At 45.2% G+C, this 23,647-nt stretch overlaps 1 protein-coding gene across 1 annotated transcript; it reads right to left on the bottom strand.

Annotated features, from left to right (window-relative positions):
• Positions 1–18: 18 nt before the first annotated feature.
• On the bottom strand, positions 19–22,054 carry MAN1B1 (mannosidase alpha class 1B member 1). The gene is made up of 13 exons (XM_042879326.1): positions 21,906–22,054; positions 20,666–20,774; positions 19,912–20,048; positions 18,984–19,144; positions 17,351–17,460; positions 15,042–15,227; positions 11,566–11,714; positions 10,757–10,945; positions 9,633–9,823; positions 8,287–8,407; positions 5,911–6,108; positions 5,481–5,612; positions 19–4,643 (listed from the first exon to the last, which is right to left on the bottom strand). The coding sequence occupies exons 1-13, from the start codon at positions 22,038–22,040 to the stop codon at positions 4,440–4,442; spliced, it is 2,022 nt and encodes a 673-aa protein (XP_042735260.1). The 5' UTR covers positions 22,041–22,054; the 3' UTR covers positions 19–4,439.
• Between the last annotated feature and the right edge of the window lie 1,593 nt (positions 22,055–23,647).

A 23,647-nucleotide genomic window follows, 5' to 3' on the forward strand; every position in this document is an offset into this window, starting at 1 on the left:
TTGAGACAGCTTCAGCTCTTTAAAATAAATAACAAGTTTATTTAAGTGTGTGACAATTTCATTGCTTGGTAAGTATAACCAAAGACAACAAAAAAGGATTGTTCTGATTTTTTAAAGCGGAGCAAACTATCTGTGCCCTTTAGCAGGTAGATTCTCACCTACTCAATGTGCTCTGTGCCAGTAAATAGCAGCAGAACTGTAAGAATACGTGTTTTGGTCAACAGTTGGATGCCTCATTTAATCAGTGTGCAGTGCCTTTCAGGCAGTGGAGAAGCCTCTGCTCACCACAGGCTTGCACTGCTTACAGTCACAGCACTGCTCCAACTTACACACAAGTCCTCGCGCTGCCAGGTCCCCCCTGCTGTCACAGTGCACTGGTTCCCAGAGTTGGACTGTTGGTCTCTTATTTCACAACACTGAGGTGCTGATAAAAGGTCTGTGCTTCGTCTTCGTTGCTGTTGCTTTTTTGCATATGACCAACTTACCTCTTCCCTGTTCTTAAGCTCGAAAGGACAAAGCTTCTCTTGGAGGGGTACGGAGAGGAAGAACAGGACCACCAAATTATTTACCAATGGAGAGCAACCTACAGAACACCTCATTAGGCAAACTCCAGCCCCAAGCATGGGGCTTCACGACTGTTAATGGAACTACAACCTCAGTAAGAATTTTTTTCCCCTTGTGCTGTAGGAAAGTCTGCTACCTCTGCTAGATCTGTCAGCATGCCTTTGGCTCACACCCAAGTCAGGCTTCAGGTTGTCTTGCTGAAATTATGGCTCAATCAGCTCTGCCACCTCCAGCCACGCAGAGATGGAGTCTGGCATTCTCCCTCTGTGCACACAAACCCCAACTTCTGCAGAGATGTGCTCTACCCTAGCAATGGTTCAGGATTAGCACCACATAAAAAAGGCAGATAGCAGCAGGTGTCAGTGCAGACAGGATGACATCTTGCCTCGACTGCCTTTGTCCCTGCCTTAGCGCAGCTCCCAGCAAGCAGACACTCTAAACCAAGCCAGCAATGCATCACAGCAGCCAACTTCAGTATCAGTCTTTGGGCTAGGAGTCTGCAATTTACCATTTGGACAGTGCTTGCCTTGAGCCTTCCCATCAACAGGTTCCAAAGGTGTCTTCTCACCTTCCAGAGGGATACAAGTTCTTTAAGTCTTGCAGTGGACTACAGGAATCCCTCAGTTTCCTGCTGCAGTCAGTACTTGCCCCAAAGGAGTCCAGTGTGAGGGATATGCATGAAGTGTTATATAAATAATTTTATAAGTCTTCAAGAGCAGAACTGCCACAAACTGTTCAAATATGGCAAAGAAATCCTTTATCCTTTATCTCTGCAACATCACAGAATGAAATAGGAAAGAAAGCTGATTGCTCAAAGTTGGAGGTGCAAACACTGCAGTGTTTGAGCTTGGCACGCAATGCTGAGAACCTCACAGTCAGAAGGCGGTGTGAAACACAAAAGCTCCCTGTAAGCCAATGCCATGGGCTTTGCCAAGCTGCTGGCTTCCATGCCTGGTATGGAAAGTTCCACGCTCAAGAAGGTTGAACAGACGAGATACTAAATGTGCCGGCATCCAGATACTGAATTTTCTTTGAGCAAACAGGTTAGACTGCAAGCAGGATGCTGCCAGCCCTGATGGCTCTTACCCCATCCATTTCTCAATGAACGGTACAGCTGGGAAGGGCTGGACGTTTTTGCTTTATTTTAATCAGAAAAGGCACTCAAGCTCTTGGAGAGAAACCAAGGTGGCTCTTTGAGCAAAAGGAGGAAATCTTGGCTTGAATAACTTTTCCCTGACGTTCAACCTGATCACAACCACACCACAGTGACAAAACCCCACAGTGGATTACAGACCCCAAAGTTAAGGCTTTGGTTCAAATAAGCACAAGAGTACAACCCCACACCATGGGGGAAAGGTAAGAATTTAAAGGTGTGCAAAGTTCCTGTTGGGCTTCAGGGAGGGCAGCGGGGAGACGTGAATAGGAGAAAGAAGGGCAAAGTTCATAGGCTGACAACACATTACGCTGAGGAAGCAAAACCAAGCCATTTGAAGGACCTCTGCAGAAGAACAGAAGAAGCAGATGAGCTCTTATCAGATTATTTAGCTTTGTATCATTTCATACGTGATAGAGAAGTCGAGCATTTGCTTTCTAAACTAAACAGAGCTAAGCATCTTCATGTTTAAGGGATGTGTTCAGTAGAGACACTTTGCAAAGACAACTCAGTTTCCCAGGAAGAATTAGGTTGAGCAGAAATGAGCTGGACCAGCAAGCTCAGCTGTGAGGCAAGAAGCGTGTTTGGGAAAGTGCATCTTCACTCTTCTTCCTTCCTCCCATTCTACAATGGTTTAGCATTACCCTCACACGAGACAAAAGAAAATCAGCTGTAGAGTTAACTACACTAAGATTAGTACAGGATTCCACCAACTTACTTCTGGCAAGCTCTTCAATGCATTCCACATTGTAAGAATTATCTTTATTTCCTCTGTGGGGTTTGTGAAACACCGTAGGTGAAATGCCACTTGTGGAATTTGTGTCCTTCACTGCCAAATGTGCAGCTCAGGGATCACCGCGAGCTGCAGCAGCAGCACAAGGCCAAGCACCACCTTCCAAAGTTACTGCTGTCCTTGGAGCAGGAGGAACACGAACCATCCACACAGGTTTGTCCTCTAGGAAATCTCAGGCCCCTTTGCTGACAGAAAAAAAGGTGAGTTTGTGTGATGTGCACCATTTCACCTCTGCCAGAAGCCCTCGTTAGTACCTGGAATGATAAATGTTCTTCAAAGGATTTACGAGTGGGCCAACGGACAAGTTCTGAATCCAGTGAACAGAACTTGACAGCACAGAACAAAGCAGCATTTTACTTTACAGATCAAAGGTTACAAAGGCTGTAAAACACACAGACACCCAAAGCGCTGGAGATCAACCAGTGGCGTCAGATTGGATTCGTTCTGTTTTGAAACCCTCGATTATAAGGGGCTGGGTCTCACCCCCAGCCCCACACACTGCGTACTTCCCACTGCTCCCATTCATTCATCAGAGAGGAAAAAAGGTTTCAGCAAGAAGGATCTCTTTAAAAACATACAAACAAGCACATTTCTGAGATTGGTGAAAGTAAGACTGTGCATACAGTTACAAAATCCAAAGATAGAAAGCTGCAGAATGCTGGAACAGAAGAACACTCAATTCCTAATTCATGGTTTAAAACCTATCTTGCACATGTAAAAACAGAAGGTCCGAAGGCTCCCATAGGATTCTTTAAGAAGCAAGCCTAGCTCTGCTTTCTTTTCAAACAGAACAGATTTCAGTAACTGCTGTAACTGTTGTGAAGTTGTCACAACACGTGGAGGCTGTCTGCTCGTAGAGCTCCTCGTGGAAATACTTCTACCCAAAGTACTCCTATCAAAAACAACAACCCCAAACCTGACAGCTTCTCCACAGTCCACAAACTGATGAGTAACATGAAGCTTGCTATACAGTTCTAAGCCCACTTGGTCAACAAACACAATGCAAGATGTGAACAGGAGGGGATGGGAGGAGGCTGACGTGGAATTACACCTAATGCGCTCACAAGCTTTCCCAGTGCCCAACCTCACAAAGCAGCTTTCAGTCAGAATACCTGAGTCTAACTGATGCAATTAATACATAAAATGCACGTGTATTCACTTTTTTCACATTGTCTCCTGCATTGCTGCAGATAAGTTAAAAAACTGCAATATGTCTACAAAATTATATATCGTTTTGAGCCAAACCAGCAGCAAATTCTCTCCCACCATTCATTTCAGCCACCGCTTGAACAGACTGTTCAAAGTGCTCTATAAAACTAAGACACTGTGCTACAGACACTTTGCTGCCCCTTCCTCCTCCTAACACGATGCAGCATAGCTTGGTTGTTTGGAATGAGATCTGACCATCAGCACCACCACTGACAGCTTTAATTCCACCTGGGACAACATCCACTGTTTATTCCACTTACCATCTGAAACACCACGGGCACTACAAAAGAAGTGGTGCCATAACCAGGTGTTTCATATGTTGGGAATAAACCAGAAACCTGTAGGCTTATTCCTTCTTTCCAGACACTCCTGTGCTTTAAGACAACTTTCTGCATCCCTGGCATTTAATTAGCATTTAATAAGACTGACAGCAGGGGTTCTGATCCACCGGAGCCCTGTGCCATGGTCCACGCTATGAATATTCTCTGAGCCTCACCACCAATACCAGGAAAAGCAGCTTCATATTGCACAGCTTTTTCATTCCAGGTCCAAAGCACAGGGATTAGGTTTAAGACTGACGTGACATCTCCAAATGAGAGATGCTTTCTCAAAGGTTTGTTTAAGCCGGAAAAGTGTCGTACAGCATCTCTCCACACACCCTGAAAAGTAAAGTGACTTGAAGGTAAAACACCACCACTGGAAGCCCTGCTGTGATCCAGTCTATGCTGGCACCCAGATGGGGAGTGGATGAGCTTCTGTGTTAAATACGTATTTGTCAAGATTAATTAAGTCTATGTCATCTGAGAACAGCAGAAACATGTATTTGAGCGTTTCCCCAAGAAAGAAGCTCTCCATCTTATCTCGTGGCTCTGGGTTACTGGGGTTCTGAACGTTGTTAATAGAAGTATAGCCACCCGTAGGAACCTGCAGAAGAGAAAAAAGAGCACTTTGTATATTTCTTTTACCTGAAATATTGTTGTAACCTCTTAGCACGCAGGTGCTCTTGCAGAAAAACAAGTGCTAGTGAGCAGAATTCGTTCTTGCTTTTCGTTTGCACGTAAAAATCTGTTACAAAAATTCTGTGCAGTTCACTGAATTCTGGGCAAACCACTGAATGCAGAACACAGAACAAAACGAAGCAAAACGCCCACTTATGCTCAATTTGTAGAGATAGAGCAAAGCCTGCAGCACTAACATCTGTGGACAAAGGTACAGGAGATAACGGGCACTTACAGCTGGCCAGAGCACCACACTCATCTGTGGCCTCTTCTCAAGAAGACATTTAATCCCCATTGGCACTATGCTTTCTCAGCATGTCAAAATGGACTCTTCTTAGCACTCTCATCAGCATGAGTACACAAAAGCCCTCTATTATGGCATTAGTGAACTTCCCTTGGCAGTTTGTATCTGGCAACCAAAGTGCTGTTTCAATCCAGCAAGATCTTTCTCAGCTTCTGAATGTTAAAGATCACAGCACAGATTCTAACAGCTTCCAAGAAGACACAGAAAAGTTTTGGTAGTCTGCACAGAGCTGCTTTTACTTTTCAATTAGTGTAGAAGTACAGTCACTGAAATAACTTGCAACTATTTTGTGCACCCTCAACTGTAAGACTCTGCGTTACCTGACTTTCGTTTTGCTCTTAAGAGATTCCCTGCAGATCTTTGATGGCTTTGCGAGACAAAGCGAGCTTTCAGCAGCTCTTGTTAGAGAGCAAGAGAGTTCAGTTCTGTAAGAATGAGAGCATTACGAGCTGACCTTACCCGTGTGTATTTATTGAAGTTCTGCAAGATCTCCCAGCCCCAGTCCTGGTATTTCTTATCTCCGGTGAATCTGTACATATAAAAAAGGCTTTCCACAGTTTCTGGTCGCAGTAAGTTGTGCCTGTCTGCAGGCTGCAAGAGAAAAATAAGAAAGCCAAGAATTCAGACCAGTAGTTCCTCCAAAAGCACACACAGGGGGAGAAACAGCAACTCCCATCCAACCCAAAAAGAGTTTTCTGTGCACAATTCAGAAGCTAAATCCTCTGCAGGGGTAATTAAAAACAAGGGCTAGGGTACACCTGCAAAGCAATGCAGCAACAGATCAAGCCACTTTACAAAGTACATCACCAAGGTGTGGCTGGGATATTCAGCAGCAGAATCAAGATAAGAAGGGTCATCAAACTACAGCTGATGCCAGTTGGCTGCTCACCTTGATTTCTACATCTTTGTGGCCCTTTTGTGCATGGAGATTGAAGTGCACGATCTCTGGGCTCAGGCCCGTCTCTACTTGTGCATACATCTGGTAACACGTTTCTATCAGAGCTTCAGCCAGCTTCATGTGATCAGCAGTCAATCCATTGTGAGCTCCCAGAGCCAAAGTCCCAGGCAGAAAACAAACTAAGTGATCCTGTAAGACAAGACAACTCTTACTAGGAAGAGAGGTCACACAAATCAAGTGAAGTAGGATTCATTTGACACTACTGGAACACAGACTGTGACGTTTTTCCCCCTGACACTTCAGGTACCAAGATCTTGAGGGTAAATTTTAACAACCTGCTGCAGTGCAATACAGAACAGGAAGCATTATGACAGCACCAGCCCAAATCTGGAAAAAGTACAAGTCCACAACTATCTCAAAGAAAGGTGGCAGGTAGGGGGGAGGGGAGAGGCAGGGATCACCTGAAGGGTTCTCAATAAAGAACACGTAAAGACAGGTATTGACATACATGTCAATATTTTAGAACAAAAACTGAGGTGGGACCACAGAGTGAGAAGAGTCAGCCACGAGAAAGGGCTCTGAGGAATGGGGAGAGCTGAGTCCCTGGCCTGAAATAATCACCTCAGTGTTACTGCAACACAGACAACGCTCACAGAGACACAACCGCCTTCACTCCATGCGCTGATACAAGTGGAAAACACAGACAAGTTCTCAAACATATTTCTGCCTGAAGACTTACCCCCTTCTGTCATTTGGGCTGTGTTATTTCATGCTCACCTGCTACAAGCACCAAGCTTGTAGCACAGGAAGCAGCTGGCTCCCACTCCCAGCCCTGCCCACCTCTGCACTGCACTGCTAGCTGCATGCAGGCACTGCAAACAAGGCACATCTGGCTCCTGTGTGTCACACAATAGAGGCATCTGGGGGTGAGCATGCACACACTCCTCCTGCTTGCTCCCCCAGCACAAAATGGGAGTGAAAGAACTCCAGGGACATTCCTTCCTCAGCTTTTCCACGCTACAGCAACAGTGCCTTCAAAGGATGGAAGGAACGCTAGCTCCACAAGAGATGGGCCACGTCTGGAAGCAACAAAGCCTTCTCAGCTGCCCAAGTCAGCTGAACACATAGGAAAACAGCTCCAGAAGTCAGCTCCAACAACTTTCAATGTGCACTACAGGACTGACCATCCTCTTTCCAGGGGGAACCCACTGCTGATATTATGAATGTAGGAATTGTTACAGGGTTATTGTCACGTACGGAATTCCAAATGATTCTTAACATGTGGAATGAAAGCCCTGGTTTCCCACTTGAACAGAGGACACGTGTCCTGGTGCTCAGGCAGCACTGGTACGAACTGCTGAACACTCTGTCCAATTCCATGGGCATTGGTTGAGGTTCAGCATAAGCACAGGAGCGTGACATCATGCTGCAAAACAGAGCTGGACGCTATAAAGAAAACAAACAGCCCAAAGAGTTCCTTAAAGCTCACTGCAGGTACTGAAGAAGTGCACACAAGGCCACACATACATCAGTGATGCACCACAAAAAAAAAAAGGCTACGTGTATTTGCATAAGATCCTTCACTGAAAGATTTTACAACCAGATTTTAAGGAGTGTGACTTTGCAGAGTAAGAGCAGGGAGTTCAGCTTAGCAAGTTTTCCCATCAGCAAATGGCTGCTTCAAACACTGAACACACATGCAGAAAAAGAAGTATCACAAATAGACAGAACCCTCCAAAATTCTCATTTTTTCATTTTTTACTACTAACAGAGCAAGATGAGGTCAACTGCTTGTTTTCAAGGTTAATCTGCAAAGCCAGGTGTACCTTTAAATTTTTGTATCTCTGAATTATGGAGAAGTATTACACAGAACAGACATCACAGCAGTTTCTGACACTGGGATTCTATGGCAAAGGAGGTGCGTTGGGGCAGAATTCAAATCCAACACCAACATGTTAACTTTCACATGAATGTAAATGCAGTTGCTGGTGAAAGAGAAGGTCCCCGGCTAACCATTATCCTCAAACTAGTTGCTGTTACTACATCCATACACATCCACAGAGCCTGCAGCCTTTGAAAACAGGCTGATGAGCCTGGTGGAGCTGCAGCAATTCCCCCAGTCTCTCTGCAGTGCTCCTCACATCTCAGCTACGTGTAAACTGTCCATGCTGTTGCTAATCATCTTCCAGTAGTGGCTCAAACAGCCAGAGGAAACATTTTTGCTCACAAAGTGATTGCTACAGGTCAGATTTTGTCTGAAAAGCCACACATGAGAGCATCCCAGCCTCACACTTGCATATGTTGGTTTTTTCTTTGTGGTGGTGGTTTTGCTCGTTTTCTTGTTGTTATGTGCAGGTGTTCTCTTACCATCTTGGCACTGAAATGGCCATGAGCAAGCTCTCCTACAAAGGTAAGCTTCTTGGGTTGTGACCTCTGAAGAAGATGCTTTTTCACGCCTTCTATGGCTCTCATGTAGTCCTCCAGCAGTCTGTAAATTAAAACCATTCCCAGTTGGCTCACATACACACAGGATCCATTTCATCACAGCTGATGATGTACGTTTATTAGCTATGTTGGGTTTGTTTTTCACATAACTCCGAAGAAATAAAGCAAACATAACTCCAGCTCTGTTTCCAAACAACAACTAGACATCATTTCAGGAATCCTGAGGAGTACTGTAACCACAGAAAGCCCCAGCTGGTAATGATGTCCTGGACATCTGTAGTGCAGCCTCCTGCTCTGAAGCAATTGGGTTTTACCAAGTTGCTTGGACGGTTATCCAGTTAATTTCTGAGCATCTCCTAAGCAACGACTTTGAGCAATCTTTTCCAGTGTTTGACCACTCATTATGAATCACTTCTTCACAGTATTTAACTGGACTTTCCATTGTTCTAAATATTTTTAATGAGAAAGTCATTTTGTAATTCCCTTCTGAGGCTGGCAGAACACCATCACAGCCTGAAGACAATGGTTCTGTTTACAGTAAGGCATGGCTTGTAAAAAGTCATAATGCAAACTACACAGAGGCAGATCAGGCCCTCAACAGGGCCTCACTGGGGCACACTGCCTCTCTGGATGAAGTGAATCCATTGACATGAGACACTTCCAACACAATTTGCTTATAAATACTGCTTGATTTTTTCCCCCTTAGTTTTGGATGAAGCCTTCAAACATCTAACTTTTCTACTCCATAAAAACATTCCTTTCCACTTATTCGAGTGCAGACAGGAGGAAGTCAAGAGACCTCAAGTAATGCTTAAACAAATGTTCAACCTCCTAAGAAGTTCCACCTCACAAACTCACCTCCCACCACAACCATCCATAGGAGTGTCCTTCCCCAGCAAACCCAGAGAACACTCGGACAGCTGGTGAGAGGCAGTATAGTTCCCAAAGGGAGCCTCATTTCCAAAGGCAGCCTGTTTATAGTCCATCTTTAGTGCAAAGACTTGAATCGCTTCTCCTGTCCGTAACATTTGTCACATCTGATGTGATGATGAAAAGATTTGTGAGGAGACATTTTGAGAGCAAGCCCAATTCTCCAGCTGTTTTAATCTCAACTTACCACAGGTCATCCTACACCCATTTCTGCAAGTGAGCTACTTTAAGCTGGCTGTTACATATACACATTGTATTTCTTCCAGCATAAAACTACAACAGAAATGTTTACAACTTGTATCATTTTCACACCAGCGTGAGAAGCAGAAAGAACTTACTCATTTTCTGTTCTCCCACCCTGAATCCACTGCTTGAGCAAATACTCGTAGTAGCTGTCAGCTCTGGCTCCCAGAGTATAAACACCTAAGTGAGTGAACTGCCCACTGTTGGTGTTTATGAACATAGGCACCAGTCCATCATTTTTCCCTGAAAGGGTGTGAACATGCTTCATCACCTCATCGACAGCTTTCTAGAAGAAAGAACAGCATAAACATAAATTGCACACATATAAATGACACAAAAAACTGTGGCCAGTAGCTTCTGGCCAGTAACAAATCTTTAGTTATCCTTCTGCACGCAAGTTCAGCTCATGGGATTTAATAAACACAGCATTTCAAGCTTTCTGACTATCAAAGCCTGTGTTCCCAGTATGCCTAAGTACTCTGAAATAATTAAAACTCTTTCCTTCTCAAATACAAAGCTCAAGTGTATTCCTGAGTGCAGAAAGCCCACTCAAAAATCAGTACTTCAGTGTGAGGCTACGATCTGACTAAAACAAGTGCATGACCCATGCTACCCCTGAAGAAATAACAGCACTACTCAAAGCATGAGCTCCAGATACCCCTTAAAAACAACAGAATAACATTACCAAAAAAATAACCATGAAAATTATTCTTTTCTATGAAATTATTTTTGTTTTAAATAAACTCTTCTTACACCATGACACACAATCTAATTTACAGCTATTTTAATTATGTGAAGGGTAATAAGAGTATTTTTTTCCCTTAGAATTTACATAATGGCATGAAGAAGCCACACGCAGAATTCTAAAAGCAGGAAGTTATGCACAGCATTACAGCCCACGCTGAATTTTCTTGCCGAGCTGACGATGTACTGTCAAGCAGAAATACCATCCTAAGAGTGAAGGGACGGGTGTGAGGAGATGGCTGTCCTGGCTTTTTTCTAAATAAAAAGCTGCTCCCAAGGAAGAACAACAACCGTCTCCACCATTACCTTCTGGTACTTCAGAAGATAACTGGAATGACTGGAATTCTCCTTTCTTCACATACAGTTCCACAACTCATTTAACATCAGGGAGACTACAGGTGCTGGCGGTGCCGTAGAGAACCACAGAGTAAGAAAAGAAGAAGAGAAGGGGTAACGCCAACCAGTTTTTCCATACCTGGTACTTTTCATCCCCAGTGAGGCGAGACAGCTCTCTGAACTCCAGCTGAATGCTGGTCACCTCTGCCACAGTGCTGTCCGACGTCCATCGGGGTGGGTGAGCAGTGCCACGGCCAATGTTGACGTCGGAGTACGGGATTCTGGAAGGAGTCCTGAAGGCGGGCATCAGCCTGTCCCCAATGTCCTTCTGAAGGACACGGGAGAAAAAAGAAAAGCAAACGTCAACACGTGCAAACTGCCAGGTTTGCTTTCAACAATCAGATGAGTGCAATAGCAGCCCAGCTCTAGATTGTGAGAGAAAGACAAGAATTAAAAGCGGTCCCGGATTAATTTGGAAGAATAGCTAGTTTCTACCTCCTTCCTGCACTGCATGCCTCAACCAAGCCCACAGTCCCTATATAACATGACTTAATGTTGAAATCATCGACTCTGTCTTATTTAAGGAGGTGGCTGATGCTGTCAAGATGCAGTGAAAAGATGACAAAATCTACCAAATACTCTTTTCAAGACACTGAAAAGCCATTTAAGCTTCTGTTTCATAAAATTCCTTACAATGGTCAGCTCTTCATCAACAGAAGAATCTGAAAGGCCTATCTAAAATAGCACCTGATACAACACAGTAGAGCTCTAAGTTGATCCAGAGAGCAAACAAATACAGGTTTAAAAAATTAATGGTAAATTCCTCCCCCACCATTCTGATTATGGAACAGCTGCAAAACAGCAACATTTAACTTCCTGATGAACCCTTCCCCAACCTCTTCCACTATGATATACTGACCAATTTACTTCCCAGGACTGATCACTCACAGCTTTTTCCAGGAAGAGGCTATCCCCAGAGAGATGGTAGGTGCTCAGCAAGCCTCCCAGGATACGAATAGTGCTCTCAAACAGGTTCACATCCACATTTTTATCAAAGGCTAAATCGTTTGCTACCCATTTTCTTGCTTCTTCAAACTCTGCAAAGTATAAAATATAGCACAGTTATGAACCTCTAGCATGTTCCAGCAACTGTACTAGAGACAGTAGCATATGATACTTGACAGTTATATATTTGTCTACAGGGATCATTATTTAGTTGGAAAACTAAAAGAGCAGGAGCTGGGCCAAGTTTGATTACCATCACCTTCGAATTGCAGAACTGCTAAGGTTGGAAAAAGAACACTAAGATCATCCAATCCAACTATAAAACCATCCCCACCAATACTCTCTAACCACGTCCCTCACTGCCACATCACCACAGTTCTTCAACACCTCCAAGGATGGTGATTCCAACACTATCTTCCTTCACTCGGGGGTAAATTGCCTTCACCTGTGCTCCCAAGGCTGACTCAGGTGATCAATCAGTGGTTAAGGCCGTGATTCAGGAGTTCCCATACAGGCCCAAAAAGCTCAGCTCTTATTCAGCACGCACCACAGACATACACAGAGAAATATCAGCCAAAAAAATAAAAAATCATAATTATTTAAGGGGAAAAAAAATTGGGAAAACTGAGGAACAGTTTATCAATCCTAGAATGGCCTGGGTTGCAAAGGAGCACAGTGCTCATCCAGTTCCAACCCCTGCTGTGTGCAGGTCACCAACCAGCAGCCCAGGCTGCCCAGAGCCATATCCAGCCTGGCCTTGAATGCCTGCAGGGATGGGGCATCCACAGAGCTCCTTGGGCAACCTGTGCCAGTGCCTCACTACCCTCTGGCTCAAAAACTTCCTCCTAATATCCAACCTAAACCTCCCCTGTCTCACTTTCAAACCATTCCCCTTGTCCCATCACCATCCACCCTCACAAACAGTCGTTCCCCCTCCTGTTTCTACGCTCCCTCCAAGTACTGGAAGGCCACCATGAGGTCTCCCACAGCCTTCTCTTCCCCAAGCTCAACAGGCCCAGTTCCCTCAGCCTTTCCTCACACAGAGCTGCTCCAGCCCTCTGCTCATCTCAGTGCCTCCTCTGGACCCGCTCCCAGAGCTCCACGTCCTTCCTGTGCTGGAGCCCCAGGCCTGGACGCAGCGCTGCAGATGGGGCCTCACAGGAGCCGAGCAGAGGACGACGATCACCTCCCTCTCCTGCTGGCCGCCCCTTTTTCATGCAGCCCACAACACAGCTGGCCTTCCGGGCTGCAGGCGCTCACTGCTGCCTCACGTCCAGCTTCTCACCCACCAGGACCCCAAGTCCTTCTCCGCAGGGCTGCACTCAAGGAATCTTCCCCCAGTCTGTATCAATACCCAGGACTGCCCCGACCCAATGCAGCACCCTGCACTTGGCCTTACTGACCCTCAATGGCTTCACATGGGCCCACTACTTCAGCCTGTCCAGCTCAACACAGTCCTGAAATTGAGACCTTTCAAGTCCAGCTTGTCAGACAATTTGTTACACTTCCACCAACAGTCCTCAAAAAATGTTAAATTGAATTTTTGTAAACCAATGTTGTCATCCATCAAGATAGCCATAACATTTCCAATTAACAGCCATTACTGCCTCTGGCCTCACAGTACCCTGGGCAGCCCTGCCTCCCAGCTCAGCATTTAACTCAGAAAACCCACACACAGAATTTCAGATTGTCTGCAGTGTTTTCCACAGAAACAAAAGTGGTAGTTTAGTACACTATTAATTCAGAAAGGTATTTAAAAAAAAAGGGATGTTTTGTATTTGACCGTCAGCTTTTTGGCCGTACCACCTGATGATTGCTTTTGCACGGGTTTGACTCTGCGGTCCGTGTGAGCTGGCTTACATCTCTAACCCAAAGGCTGAGCTATCTTAAATCGTGTGCCTCACAAACTCTGGCTCGTGAGTCACAGAACAACCTGTTCCCCAGAAATGGAAGGTGTTCCACAGACCATTAAGCAAAAGGATGCCTATGTGTCCTTGGGAAGTAGGAGAAAGGAAAAAAAAACGTGAAACAGCCACGTGCTGTGTTCTAGAATAAGGCCTGGGCTGACCCAAATTCAGCAAAGGATTTCAACCAGAGCAGCCAGGATTGTTTATGCAGCATTTTTATGTGTTCACCACTGACGTGTTTGGGATTTGCAGTAGATGTTCTTCTCAGTCTACTTGAGAAGCATCACACAAAAGTCTGTGCTGTCCATTATTACCCAGCAGAATAATCAGAAACACAGCGTCCTCTGTCACAAAGGCATTAGCGTCCATCAGTCTGTAAGAAGAATCAGCTACCTCACACAGAACATTCATTTAGATAGCATTTGTTATTCAAAAGAAACCTCGAGAGCTTTCTGAGGCAATCAGCAAAAGAACTGCTGTAAAACAGAGCAATCTGCAATGAGAACCCATTCTCAACACATTTAAATTGCTAATAATTTAAAAGCTCTATGCAATTCCCAATTAATTTTTCATGAAAAAGCAGCATGCTGACAACTTGATGAAACTTCAAGACAATCTGCTCAAGACACAGCAGCAGATATGATGCAGACTTCCTGTTTCATACAGTATTTTTGCACAAACTCCCAAGGAAGAAAAGACAGAAGCACGTATAATTTCACTGTTGAGCCCTCACTTGCAGCTCTGCTCTTCCCACCATGACACTGAGATGGCTGTGATTTACCTAAGCTTACAAAGAGGGCTATCTACCATCATTCAATAGCTACAGCTCCATACATTTTCAAATACCATCTTAAAAACAAAACAAAAAACAAGATAACAACCCATCCACACTTAAATATTGATCAAGCATGTTTTCTCCAAGAGAATTACAGATTTTTTTGGCTTAGTCATTTAAAATCTGTTTCTAACACTTATTAAAGCAGCCATACTTACAGAATATCTGAAAAAAAACACGCAGACAGTAGAGCAGTTCAGAAAGGGGGTACTGATTACTCCACCTCCATCCTTACATAAACTTCTTCAGTCCTGACACAAAATACTGATACTAGCTATGATCACACACAAGCTAGGAGATCTCAGGAGATCTCATCAACCTAAGGCTGATGGCTGTGCAACAGCATCAACATAAATCAGTATAGAAACAAAGTGGCCTATCCACCCATTCCTCAGTTTCTAGCACACATATTATACACAATAGTTGAATACTCTTTTCTAGCTTAAACAAACTAACCCAAGAGCAATGGTGGCTGTTCATACAGGGCCGTAGGGTTACATATATATATAAATGCACATTGTTTGTGTGTGTTTAGAACTTTATATATATAAAATTGACAGAAAAACTACTCCTATCGCCACGTGTAATAAACGTCCCCCTCAAAGATCTCTAACCACACACGGCTTGAATAGAAAACAAAGAGTTTCAGGGGTGAGAACAGAGAAGCAAGAGATTACCTTCTTTCAGGCCTAAAATCCACATAGTGTCCAAGGCATCAATTAAGGTGAGCCCAAGGCCAAACCACTCGCTGTAAGACTTGGACAAGGGCTTCAGCTCATCATGGCCCCAGGCAAAATCTTTGTACCCCTTCCACGCGTGGCGGAATGCTTCTATCACAGCCTTCTGGCGTTCGTTTATGGGCACTGCAAAGGAGAACATCTTGCTCAGGAGTTCTGCAGCAACGTCAAACACCATTTCACCAAATCACACCCAAATAAAATAAATCTCTGTGAACTGTAGGGTCAGAAAAGTTCACTGGACCAGGCTGCCCATGGAGGTGGTGGAGTCTCCTTCTCTGGAGATGTTCAAGACCTGCCTGGACGCCAACCTGTGCGACCTGGTGTAGGAACTGCTTTGGCAGGGGGTTGGACTCCATGATCTCTGGAGGTCCCTTCCAACCCCTGCAATTCTGTGACTGTGAAAACATGCTCAGCTTATTCTTTTCAGCACAACCTTTTGTACGTGGGATAACTACTTGGTATCTGTGGTCAGCAAGGGAAGTAGGCACAGAGAATACACAGGGACATCATTTCTCCAAATGCATGTTAAAACATAACATGAGATGAGAATTGCTAAACCTCAAAAACGGGAAAAATCAGGAAACACCAAAATTAAGACTTCAAATCAACTGTAATTCAGCTGCTGCACACGTGTGGCAACCAGTGGAGTCCTCATGTCATTTATCACACACACTTTTTCTTCACTTTCCCTAATTCATTAATTTCTGCTACTTTTTAAAGTCAGTTCCAAAAAAAAAGAAAAGAAAAAAAAAATCACTTTTCTAGAGCTTTCCATTTAAAATCAGGAAAAAGAAAATTGATATCTCCTATTTTGGGCAAATCCACATCTTTTTCCACAGTTCAGCTGGAGTCTTATCTTGCAGTTCACCACAAAATTGAACTTACAGTCCATACTGAACAACTAAATTCTCAAGCTCACCAGCTGAAATTTCCAAAAGTTACAAACAGGATTCTAGAGGGGGAAACATCCAGCAGTGTAACCAACCCCATTACGATCACATCAGCCCACACCAAATACATCACTTTGTGCTGCGCCACATTTATCATACAGGAACTTCCTTACACGAACTCAGAAAGCAGCACAACGGGTTCTTGACTTCACGAGGACAGTAACTACACAAACAACTTCTGCAGCTTCCTGGCGAGCCTTAAAAATAGTTCAACCTCACTGAGGGAGGAAATCACTTTCCCTGAATTTGCAGAACAAAAGGAAACACTGCTGAAGAAAGGAGGGTGTCCCCTTTGAGCTCTCTCTCTTTGGATCATCTTTCCTGGCTCCTCCCACAGGAAAGGTTTGGCACTAAAATTTGTTTTCAATACTACTGCAACTGTTTAAGAAAAGCAAAAAAGCTAGGAAAGAAAATCAGAATATAGTGTGTGTCCAAACAAAGCAGGAAAACATGTAGTTCAAGTATTTTGGTACATTGTTCTGCTTTCTCTTGTATGCGTTGAGATGAAATTGATGGGAGAGAGAAGCACCCAAAATTCAGAAGTTCAGGAATGAAAGCAGAGACATCTCCACTGTGCTCCCAGTGCATCAGGATCATCTCAAGGCAAGGAAACACAGAGGTCCCAAAGCAGAAGCCTCTCTCCCTTACCAGAGCCTTGCTTCAGACTTTCAGAGGAAACAGCTGCACAGCAGAAGTGCACAGTTTGGGGGCAAAAGCACCTACCTTTGGATATAAGTAAATAAGCCCCCCTGTAGTTACTGTCCTGATAATGTATGCAGGAGAACATGCTATGCACCTAAAAGACAGGATGTCCAGAAGCAGACGGGCTGTTTGCAAGGCAGAGGTAGCAGTGAACTGCAAGCAATTGCACATACACAGCTCTGCAGGCTGCTCACACACAGTCTGTCCACTGTAGCCACAGCAATCTGTTTCCTGCCACAGCACCAAACCCGTGAGCTAAGTTTTACATGTGCAGCAGAATAATTCTTATTCAGCATTGAAAACTGAGACTCAACACTCAATCAAAATCAACACTGAGACTCAAAACTCAATCAAAATTCTGAAAACTAATGAGCAGGAAAGGTGTCATGGTGGAATGAGGACACTGAAAAGTTTGGTAAACGTCGCAGGTAAATCATCTTTCCCACAGTTTTCATTCCTGTGTCCTTTTGGCAGAATTCTATTTCCATAAAGGAAAAACAGAAACAAACAAAAATGACAACAAAAATGATGTGAGAGGAGGAGCTGGATAATTTCAACAGCAGAAGTGAACAGGAATAAGGGTGCTCCACTTACCTGGTTCTTTCTGGCTTTCACCTTCCACAGATGAAGGTTTTTCTGGTTCCTTTACTCTACTAGATGGAGGTTCGCTGCTTTGGTCAGGTTCTATCACTGCTCCTCTCCAGCTGCAGATGCAAGAGGCTGACATCAGTGCTTCACTCGCTCACATTAAGTCATGCAAATGAATGAGACTTACTCATTATTTTTCAGTACACTTTGGATTTTGTATCAAGGGTCAAAACAACCATGTTGTCCACTCTACAACTTTTCCACTAAAAGAAAAAGTCATTTACACCAGAGAAATTGTGCTGGATTAAGAGAAGTGTCTTACACAGGCTGCTGGAATTTCATTAAGATCTTAACAACAGAATTTAATAAACTTAAGAACTTTTCTTTAAAGCAGCAAGACATTTGAGATTGCTGCATTAAAGTATTTTGTTACCAACCCAATTCTGAAATGACCATAGCAGCCACTGACAATCAGTGCCATAGAAATGAGAGCCAGGAATAAAGCTCACGAATAAAACAAGGGACTGGCCACTTACAGCAGTCACTTCCACACCAAGGGCTTACACACGTTTGCACACACAGAAGCCTACGTCAACTGGAAGAGGTTTCCATTAAGAATCTCCAGAAGGAAAAGTCTTTCAGAACACACTTCCAGTCAAGCCAGGTCCACATCAAGATCAAACCACCTCAACCACTGTGGTTTGTACATACATACGTTAACTTTGATTTCACTGTACGACACGGGCAAACACTGATAGGACAAGATGGAATGATTAGATTAAAGCAAGGGAGATTTAGGTGAGATGTTATGAGGAAATCCTCTCCTCAATGGGCAGGGAGGCCCCAGCACTGCTGCCCAGAGCTGTGGATGCCCATCCCTGGAGGTGCCCAAGGCTGTGGATGGGCCCTGCTGGGAGCTGTACTCTAACTTACTGTTCCCAAATTTTAATCAAGCACATCTGCTCAACTACTGACAGCCTTTTCTATGTCCAACTTAAATCTTTTCAATTATTCCCAAACCAAAAGATTTCAGTGGTATCTTAGGGAATAACCCTTTATCAGTACAACACAGTTCTGTGTGAACAGCTGCACGCACGTCCACAGCTTTTGCCAGGTCCACCTGGCCTTAACTTCGTTGTCTGGCATGATATCCCTAACCAACACTCTGACCAGCACAGCTCCCCATGTGTCTGCAGAAACAGAGAGGTTGTGTTATCGTATTTATGCTGTTCCATCAAGTGCAAAACAAATGGAAGAAATGCACACGTGCTGAAAATTCTGCAGGGAATTAACAGTGTCAGAAGGCATTAGAAATGCAGACCATCTAGTAGGGCTCCAATGCTCTGCAGTTCTACAGTGCAAAGAATAAAAAAAGAAGGCCTGCACGTTCCCCCTAATTCAATAAATGAAACTACCAATAGCAAAAGCTGTCACACCGAACTGAAGAACAAGTACACAGAAAAAAATCAACTTCAGACAGACAACAAAACACAGTTTTCACTCCAACAGCTGATGGATACCAATGGGGAGTGGGGGAATAAAAAAAATAAAATAATAACAATCTTAAAAAAGAAAAAGAAAAAAAAAAAGAAAATGAAAATGAAAAAAGAAAGTTGTGACTTGCTGGAAACCCTCCTACCTGATAACAGACTTCTCTGTTTTCTCCTGTTTATCAGCCTGGACTGGCTCTTCTACTGCCTTGCTGGTGTCATGGCGGGTTTGCAGCCTCACATCCCCCCATGGGGGCTTGATCTGAAAATGGGAAGGATTACGCCGACCATGGGGTAATTTTGGTTTCTTCTGAGAAAAAGAAAAGAAGAAAAAAATGTGCTCAGTACTTCACACAAACGGTAAAATTCAAACCATAAGCCAAAAGCATCCATCCTGATATAATACCAGCATGCAAAATCTGCCTTGATGCTGCAGCATGTTTGTGTTGGTGGTGATGCTAGCTCTGATTTCTTTCTTCATTTAACAGTTCATGAGGAAAATAGACGACGAGCCACACAAGCATATGTGCAGCACCCAGCAGTCCTCTGCTCTGCTAATCCAAACAGCCAATTGTTTCTTTCTCATCACACTGCACACAAATGTAACCCTTCACAACCCACTGAACACCCGTTCTGTTTGCTATTTTTCCAGCTACCACAGAAGCTGTGCTAATTCAGTGTGACACCAACTGCACCCTGCGTGTCACAGCCAGCCACTACGCCGCTCAGGCACCTCACAGCTGTGACACTGACATCCAGAGCATTCCAGGTGCAAACAAATTCATTACAGCACGTAGGTGAAGCCTCCAGTAAGAAGCCAATGTGGCACACAGTCCTATCGCTCTGACGTGTGTCACTGACGGTGAAGAAGTAAAATGAACACTCGGGTCAAAAAGTTAAAGCCAGGACACAAAGACCGTGCCAAGAGCCGTTCCTGAGACGACAGCACTGAGCCCACAGCAGGTCTTCACCGAAAGCTGTAACATTTCTTTCCACAACCACCACTGGAAGGTATCGCTACCTGCACCTCCCACAAACTCCTCGGCAGTCTATAAATCCCATTTCTTCTCTTCATACCTGAGGTGAAAGCTCTGGGTAGTCTGCGGCGTTGGCATCTGCTTTCTGGGGCGCTGGGAGCACAGCTGGATTCGCCAGCTTTAATCCAGGAACATCTGGTTCTGTTCCGTGCTCATCCGATGGTTTGTTTGTTAAACCTACACACATGAAAATGCTCAGCAAAGGCAATCAGCAACTTCTGCTCCGCTAGGGATTTCTAACAGCCTGCATTCCACATGAGAGCTCCTCCAAACAGTTTTTTTTCATGAAACAGGGATGAAACATGCTACAGTTCTTAGATACAAAGTAGCACTTGGTATTAACAAATTCCTGAAGTCAAAGGAGGCTGCTGAAAGGCACGTGCCTTGTAATTGCCATTAACCTTGCTTCACAATACGGGCAAGAAGATTAAATCAAAGGTAAACGTGCCTTTGTACTGTAGAAAACCTTGGAACTTCAAATCTTATAGACAATCAAAACCATCTTATCCTGCTGCTCAGGTTGGAGTTACTGATATCTACACACAAACGTTATGGAAAGAACATTCACAGCCTCCAAACCTTTATCAACTAAAACAAAATGTTCTTCAGTCAAGCCAACACAGAGGCGTGAAAAATACTTCTGATTCAGCAAACCCATTGAAACACGTCATAACTGTACTGCAATGGACAAAATCAGCCACTGTCACCACAATAAACACTGTTCAGAAGCACTACCAAAATCTCTTCAGTGTAACACTACGTTCAAGTAATTTACAGCCATACAGAACACGTACTTTTCCACGGTTCCCCCACACTTGTGTATGAAATGACTCCACAGACCGTCAAGAAGGCAAACAGGAAGAGAATTATGCTCCGCTGCAGTCGAGACAGCTGCTTCCATTTCTTCCAGAGAAAAAATAAGAGGAAGAAAATTTAGCACGACGTTAAGAACCCACTCCACCAAAACTAAACTCCTGTCTGTCCATTCAGAGCAAGGACCACAAAACTAAGTTTAATTTTACCCTCTTTTTCCAACAGAGAAGTTCACTGCTTATTTCCTCCAATGACAGAGAAAACAGAAATACAACATGTTGCCCTACAACACAGCAAGTGTGGTGAAACAGGAGAGCTGTTTGCTGCAAGAGCCCTGGCGAATGCCACATGCTGAGACTGCCAGGCAGCAGCATCTGCAGCAAGCTGCCTTCCAGCACAGCCCTGCCTGAGCTGAGCTGAGCATCTGCCCAGATGTCAACTTGGAAACACGCCACAAATCTCATCCCTTCCTGCCCAGCGCTACTAAAGAACTGATGTGCAAAATGAAAACAGAAAACGTGGCAGAAAAGCTAAAAATATTACTGCAGCAAAGAAGAAAGGCTTTAAATAAGCTTCATATCAGCTGCTGCCCAGGAAAAGTATGGCGCACTGCATCTCAAAAACACATCTGTAGAACTGTCATACATATTGGTTTGTCACCAGAAGAAAAGCCACCAACCCATACAAAATAAGGTGAGCCAACAGGATAATGAACAAAACCAAAACAGGACAAAAAATGAAGTACTTAGACCAAATCACTGAAAGCCAGACATCAAATCCCACATCAACCTAACAGAGAAGTCAGATCCAAGAACTCCAATCCATAGACAAAGAGGTCGGAGTTAAATATTAACTTAAGCTACCATTCTGTTGCTTTTTCTAAGAACAGAAGCAAAATGCATCAGAGCAGGAATCTGCTTCCAGTTACTGCCTTTGGCAAACAGGGAGCTTCGGCATTAAAGCCACATCCCGCAGCTTCCTACGGACCTCCCGCACCTCACAGCGCTTCCTACAGCCCTCCCTCCATAAGGGCCAGAGGCCGTGGACGCCCCAATGCAGACGATGCCGCCCCGCAGCTCCGCCCCACGCACCCCACAGAACGCTTCTCCTGCTCCGCCGCCTCCAGCTCCCCACCGTGACATCCCAACTGCGATGGACGCCGCTCCCTTCACCCCTGCACGGCAGCCCCGTCCCGCACAGCCCGCGGCCCGCCGCCCTCACCCGCCAGCAGGAGCGCCGCCTCCAGGCCTTGCTGTTGTTGTAGCCGCCGACGCCCGGCGCCTCGTCCGAGCTGAGGGTGACGGAGATGAAGTCCCGCCTGGGCGGCGAGGCGGCGACGGCGGCGGCAGCGTACATGGCGGCAGCCTCAGAGGCCGCAGCCCGCCCGCCCCGCGCCCAGCCGCCCGCCGCCCCACGCGCCCGCCGCCATTACCGCGCAGTCTCCCCGCACCGAGCGACGACCCAGCGGTTGCTTCCGCGTGCCGCTCTCTCACCCCGCAGCACTTCCGGGTGCCGCTCCAGTCCCGCAGCACTTCCGTGGCTCTATGGCGCCCCCAGCACGCGCCATAGCGACGGCGGGCCGGGCCTGAGCGGGAGCTGGGGGGAGGTGCGGGTCTGAGAGAAAGGCGGGGCGGGGCGGGGCGGAGGAGCTTCCTTTACGTTAAGAAATGGAGGTTAAGTGCAGAAGGCTGAGGTACTCAGCATGTTCTTTTAGCTCAGTCTTCGCTGGTAGCCAGGCTTCTTGTGTCCGTCACATCCATGGCCCTCTGGGTGGGAGCAAAGTCCCCCTCAGTGTGAGTTCATGAGGCTGAGTAGAGCCTGCATGCACGGGCCTTAAGGAGATGATTGCCGAGCCACTCTCCATCATATTACATGTCATGGCTGTCAAGCAGAAGTCCCTGGGGACTGGAAAAAGGGAAATGCCACCCCCATTTGTAAGGAAGTGAAAAAGAAGGGCACGGTGAGCTACAGATCTTCCTAGAAAACATGTTAAGAGCATGCGAGGAATGAGCAGGTGATCTGAGACAGTGCAGCATCATCGAGGTCACACTGTGCAACACCCATCTGGTGGCCTTCTATAGTGGAGTGACGGTACTGATGGACAGAGGGAGAGCCACTAATGTCGTCTTCCTAGATCTGCGAGGTTTCTGCAATGGACCTGCAATGGCCCTGCACCACATCCTTATTTCTAAACTGGAGAGAAATGGATTTGAAGTCTGGGCCATTCTGTGGATAAGGAATTGCTTGGATTCATGGCCATGGATGGGCCTGGGCTGCCTGAGCTGGTGTTTGATCTAGAGGTTGGCAACCCTGCCCATGACAGATGATTGGAATTAGACAATCTTTTAAGTTCCTTCCAGTCCAAGCCTTTCTATGATATTGTGTCCCCCAGCATGAGAAATTAAGCAGAGGCAGGAAAGCAGCAAGGCTGAAAAAGGACCTGCTGGTCAAACTAAGAGGAAGGAAGGACGTGTACAGGCAGTGGAAACAGGGATAGGTGGGAAGAATACAGAGATGCCATTCAGATGTGCAGAGTTGGGATCAGGAAAGTGAAGGTGCAGATGAAGCTGAACTTGGCAAGGGACTTGAAAAATAACAGGAAGAGAATCTACAGGTACGCTGGTCAGAAAAGGCAGAGCAAGGAGAGTCTACCCTTTCTGATAAGTGAAAAGGGAGAACTGGCTCCAGGAAAATCTCACTGTGGCCTCCTGGTGCTTAAAAGTAGCTTATAAAGGGGAGGGAGACAGATTTTTTTACACAGTCTGATAGGAATTGGACAAGGGGGAGTTGGAAACCCCCCTGAAACTAAAAGAGGAAATTTAGGTCAGATATTAGGGTGAAACTCTCTACTCAGAGAGTGGTGAGTCCCTGGCATAGCTGCCCAGAGCTGTGGGTGCCCCATCCCTGGAGGTGCCCAATGCTGTGAATGGAGCCCCTGGCAGACTGATCTAGTGGTTGGTATC

Source organism: Lagopus leucura, unplaced genomic scaffold (assembly GCF_019238085.1).
Source record: "Lagopus leucura isolate 7727_CA_CO unplaced genomic scaffold, USGS_WTPT01 Super-Scaffold_100022, whole genome shotgun sequence".
NCBI lineage: Eukaryota > Metazoa > Chordata > Aves > Galliformes > Phasianidae > Lagopus > Lagopus leucura.